The sequence below is a fragment of the Cupressus sempervirens genome, chromosome 6, assembly GCF_028749045.1.
Source record: "Cupressus sempervirens isolate cs-2001-9-10 chromosome 6, ASM2874904v1, whole genome shotgun sequence".
Lineage (NCBI taxonomy): Eukaryota > Viridiplantae > Streptophyta > Pinopsida > Cupressales > Cupressaceae > Cupressus > Cupressus sempervirens.
The window spans coordinates 269151040-269156591 of NC_143123.1; the positions used below are offsets into that span (position 1 = coordinate 269151040).

General features: G+C 36.2%; 1 protein-coding gene across 4 annotated transcripts; it reads right to left on the bottom strand.

The window, feature by feature from the left end:
• Positions 1-422: 422 nt before the first annotated feature.
• LOC149552270 (uncharacterized) lies at positions 423-3282 on the bottom strand. Of its 4 annotated transcripts, none has more exons than XM_089787797.1 (4): positions 3126-3258; positions 2943-3033; positions 2079-2632; positions 423-1436 (listed from the first exon to the last, which is right to left on the bottom strand). In XM_089787797.1, exons 3-4 carry the CDS (start codon positions 2520-2522, stop codon positions 660-662), a joined length of 1221 nt encoding a protein of 406 aa, XP_089643923.1. In that variant the 5' UTR covers positions 2523-2632; positions 2943-3033; positions 3126-3258; the 3' UTR covers positions 423-659. The 4 variants fall into 4 exon arrangements, with proteins under 4 accessions (XP_089643923.1, XP_089643921.1, XP_089643919.1 ...); XM_089787795.1 differs by having other exon boundaries at positions 2741-3033; XM_089787793.1 differs by lacking the exon at positions 2943-3033 and having other exon boundaries at positions 3126-3282.
• Positions 3283-5552: the final 2270 nt, after the last annotated feature.

Sequence of the window (5552 nt, forward strand, 5' to 3'; positions counted from 1 at the left end):
ACATTCATGTCCACCAAGAGATAGAGATTAAATGAATAGTCTGATTCTTATACAATAAAAAGAATACACGTTTGAAGGAAAAATAAAGTTCTAAAATTTAACCATATGGATTAGATTAGCTTCCTCTCTAAACAAGATACATGGTGTGTTTGCAATGTTTCTGGATTCGATTGTGTATCAAATTTTTGCATCAATGTTTTCGGATCAGATTCCGTGATCTATCCTCAGGATGATAGAGAGCACAATAGTGGAGTGTGATCCAAAACATTGATACCAAAATTTGATGCACAATTGAATCCAGAAACATTGCAAACATACTTATGGATTGTGGAAGCTTATGGAATTTAATAAGATACATGGCGTTTGCCTGAAAACTTCAGGCTACAGAAGATCCCAATTTTTTTAATGAAACTCTAAAAACATATCCCCAATATCATCTATATTCAGAACATCTTCCAATACAACTCCTGTTCTATCCGAACTGAATAAGAAAAAAGCAGGCTGCCCTTGATTGAATAAGTCAGGTGTTGTTAGGATACTACTATACAATTTTTTCATAAAGGCTGTCAGTCTGCTGTGATGTGTTCAACATACAGATGGCTCTTGATTCTTTGCACGGCGTTTTACTCAGAGTAATCACGTAACAACCTCATTTTCAATCAACGTGATTGCTGAAAAGCTTTCTTGCAAATGGTTTCCGACGGTGGAGCATCCCATTCAACTGTCTTCTGTTTCATGGCTTCAAAATCTCTGATGCAATCAGCTAGACTACGGTTTTTAACCTTCTTTCTAAGAGCAGAGAATTCAGGACCAGCCACCTTGTCAAATATCTGTTCCCAATTTTCTTCCCAACTTTCATGAGCATCGCAAAGCTCTAACCCCGGTGTACTTAAAATCCAACTCCATGACTTTATCAAATACCCAATGATATTCACTGAATCTACTCCTCTTGATGCGGGTGTACATGGTCTACATTTGGCTCCATTTAAATCTCCTTTACTTGAAAGTGAAGCCACAGGAACCCCCCATCTAGAAGGAGGCCATTCGTACTTTCTCTCACTTAAAATGCAAAAGGGAAAATTTCTGAACATATATCCCACACCTTTCACATCTAATTGATGCTTGAAAGCAGTCTCTGAATTCAGATTTCTGTAGTTATTGTCATACAGAATTCGTATTAGACTCATCCTTGAGAGTGCAACTTCACTAGTTTTCATATCACCAATTCCAAGTCTGTCATTAAGTCCGCCAAATTGAGAACCTGGTGGCACAATATACTTGTTTTTTGAATAGCTTTGAGCAGGCGGAAGGGGTCCATTCCAGTATCCATCTACTCTGGTTCTGACAATCCAATCGTATCTTATGTTGTGTTTGGTCTGGTATGACTTTATCATTGTCAAGCATCCTTCAACCAAGTGGAAATATTGCAATAGTCCCTGGAAGCAATTAGAGCAAGAAAGACCTATAAGCTTGCCACGATGAATGTAGTCACTCTAATACAAGCACCTATTAGCATGATTTTTTTAAAAGCAGAAAAAAGTGAAAGACTGCTAAAAATGGTGCCAGTCGCTCTATAGCACTGAACTTGTTCACAGGGTAAGAACTTGGCAGATAATTCAGGTGTCAATTATTCCTGGCATGCCAATAACTCTGGTATTGAACAAAGACACGAAGCTTCGCAAAATAACTGTTAAAGAAATGCTACGGTTGATTAGGGTTCTTATTGATCAAGGCTGCCTCTATTACTAGGCATTATGCCCCTGAATAATTTAGCTATCCATTCGACAGAGCAATATCCTGGGCAGAGAAAATAATAGGCCCATGTTAAAATTTGGAACCAATGATGATTAAATTTAGGTCAACGTTATGAGAGGATTTGAGGCAGAAATGGCCAAGAAGAAGCGATCAACAAAGGCTTCCTCCGAGAGGATTGAAAAACAGCCGAATCGGTTTCCTCCGCCCTCAAAGCTAAAATATAGAGGAAATATGCCTAAAATAACGGGGATTGTTTACTAATTGGATCAAAGTTTAAAAATAGGCATACCACAATAACAAAAAGAGAAGGAAAGTAGAAATACCTGCAACCCGTTGGGTGAGCCGGAGGATGTGAAAACCTGGGCCTGCAGTGAGGTTTCATTTATCTTCTCCTGGGGAAATATGCGCACTGCTGCCAGAGGAGAGGACGCCTGATTAAGAAGACCAAATTTGTAAGAGTCCTTGTCGAAAGGGGCATGGAGAAATATATCGGAATTATTGTATGTGTTCACCACATATTTGAGCAGAGAAGGGCCCGTTAACTCAAACTTCCTAGCTCCTCCCACCAGACAGATGGCAATCCTATTATTGTTCACCGATTCACCACGAACATAGTTATAAAGATGGGCTTGTATTGTTCTCAGAGGCAACAATGGCCGCGCACTAGGTATGATCTCCGTGTGAAGAATACCAACAATGCTTGCCAGCCCCAAAAGAATCACCCACGCAAAGCATTGCCTTTGCCTTGCCCACTGCCATTTTCCCATCTTCCCTCCCTTATCAAAATCCCCAAAAAATATCTGCAGTTCCCCTGTTACTAACACATCAGCATCGTCGCCATCATCCGATTACCAAGAACAATCCCAGATTTCAGATTCTGTAACACAGTGGTTCACTGTAGATTAGTTTTTTCGAAAGAAAAAAATACCAAATCTGCCTATATTCCAACAAACGCAACGAAACAGGCCACCAAAGGACAACATACCATTTTTTAAAGCAAAAGAACATCCTGCTTTGTCAATCATAGGCAATTATATTAATATATTCATTCCATTCAGGAAAGCGTGAAAGTTAATTAAAAGTTGCAGCGGTAAACAATGGAGGAGACCGTGGAGGTTAGGGGAAGCGAGAGAAGGAGAAGAATATTTGGTAGTCCTACCATTACCATCCAAACCCAATTCACCTACCAAGGGGGTTTTCATGGCCCACCTAGAAGCTTCATTTTTCTTCATGGCGGTCAGAGGATTGAATTTACAGAGAAAGAGAAAGAATTTGTTTCTGCAACCAAAGAGAAAGAGTATGTTTCTGCAACCAATTAAGGAGCATGCTTGCCATGTTTCAGCAATGTTGAATTTGGAACAGAGACGTACCCAAATCGTTAAGAGTTTGTTGCTCAGGCTACAGAGGTTGTTCAGTTGAAAGGCTCTCGGACGGAATGCATCATCGAGTGTTTCCTCTTTCCCGTCTTGGTTTATAATTACGGGATGTTTTAGCTTGGGACATAATCATAAGGTATTTTTGTCAATAGTTTAAAATAGGTTTTCATTTTGACAAGGATATAAAAAGTAAGTGCAACTAAATGAAATCATAAGTATTTATTTAACTAAATAATTAGTTTTTAAGTGATAGGTATATTTGAAAGTTGGTCAAAAATTTGTGTCAATGATTCAATATAGTTCTTTCATTTTAGATAAGGATATAAATAAAAAGTAACTATATTAAATGATAAATGATTAGTGTTTAAGTGGTATGTTTTTTCAAAATGTGGTAATAAATTAAGGATTTTATATATTTTAATTGACTAGATTTGTTGTCAATTTAGTTTCTATTTGTTGACGAGATTTGTTTTCAATGTAGTTTCTATTTGGTTTGTGGATTAGAATGTGTCAATTATAATGATGAATTTTATTTATAAATTTATAAATCTATTATAATTATATTTATTTTTTGATGGAGGTGATCCACAAGTATCCGATTAGCCTAGAGCCTCTTAGACTAAAATTTCATATGAAGTAAAATTTTAGTTTTAATTTAGAAATTAAAAAATTTAAATCTAATGATATTTCTATAGTAATGTCGTTTTAGCAAATTATTATTTGTTTGAAACTTTTGTGGGTAGATTGTGGTGGAATTTTCTAAATACTAATTTAAAAGAGAGAGTCAAAACATAGAGATAGCAAAATTGAAGAGAAAAAAAATATAAAATTGAGGAAAAATAGGTAAACTAGCTATATATACCTCTATATATATTACGCCGAGAGTAATCGTTCTCGAGGCGCCTATTTTTATTTAATCCCAAAGTTATTTTAATCGAAGTTGGGATTAATGAAAATAAAAATAGGCACCTCGAGAACGATTACTCTCGGCGTAATATATATAGAGGTATATATAGCTAGTGGCAGTCGCGGCGCAATAGGAAAAATATTTACTTTTTATTTTTTATTTTGATAAGGTTACTATAAAATTGTTAATTAATTTTTAATTAGAGTTGTATGAAGTTAGTATAAAATTATGCTTCAAAATATTTTTAAAAATTTAATATAAGGAGTTTAATATAGATTAAAAATATATTTTTTATTTTTGGGATATTGTAATGTAAAATGTTGTAGTCATACATAGATATATGGTTAGGGACAAAGTTACCATTATAGTTAATGTTAACCTTAGGGATAGAATTAGGGTTAGGGTTAGCATTAGAGTTAGGGTTGGAGTTAGGGTTAGGGTTTGAGCTATGGTTAAGGTTAGGGATAGAGTTATGGTTATGGTTATTGTTAGAGTTATGGTTATGGTTTAGATTAGAGTTATGTTTATGGTTAAGGTTAGGGTTAATGTTATGGTCATGGTTAAGGTTAGGGTTAGAGTTATGGTTATGGTTATGATTAGGGTTAGTGTTAGGGTTATAGTAAGGCTAACGTTAGAGTTATGCTCATGGTTAAGGCTAGGGTTAGAGTTATGCTTATAGTTAGGGTTAGGGATAGGATTAGAGTCCAATTATGGTAGAGTTAGAATTAGGGTTAGAGTTAGGGTTATGGTTAAAATTAAAATCCAATTATGGTAGAGTTAGATTTACAGTTAGAGTTATGGGTAGGGGTAGGGTTACGCTTACAGTTAGGGTTAGAGGTAGATTTAGGGTTAGGGTTAGGGTTAGGGTTAGGTTTATATTTAGAGTTAGGGTTATATATAGAGAGAGTTATATCAATGTTAAGGTTAGGGTAAGGGGATTGAGTCAGGGTTAAGGTTAGAGTTAGGGTTAGGGTTAGGGTTTCAGTCAAGATTAAAGTTAGGGTTAGGGTTAGAGTCTAATTATGGTAGAGTTAGATTTACAGAAAGAGTTAGATTTAGTGTTAGAGTTAGGGGTAGGGTTAGGGTTAGGGTTAGGGTTAGAGATAGGGGTAGACAAAGGGTTAGGCTTAGGGTTAGGGTTAGGGTTAGGGTCAAGGTTAGGGTTAGGTTTAGGGTTAGAATATGAGTTACGGTTAGAGTTTGAGGTATAGTTAGGGCTATAGTTTGAGTTAGGGGTAGACAGAGTATTAGAATCCTAGCTACGATTAGGGTTAGGTTTTGGGTTACGGTTATGGTTACGGTTAAGGTTAGAGTTAGGTTTAGGGTTATAGTTATAGTTAGGGTTAAAGTCCAATTATGGTAGAGTTAGATTCAGGGTTACAGTTAGTGGTAGGGATAGGGTTACAATTATAGTTAGGGTTAGGGTTAGGGTTAGGGTTAGAGTTAGAGGAAGGGTTATATTTAGAAGTTTTCTTATGGTCACAGTTATAGTTAGGAGGGGAGTAAGGGTTGGG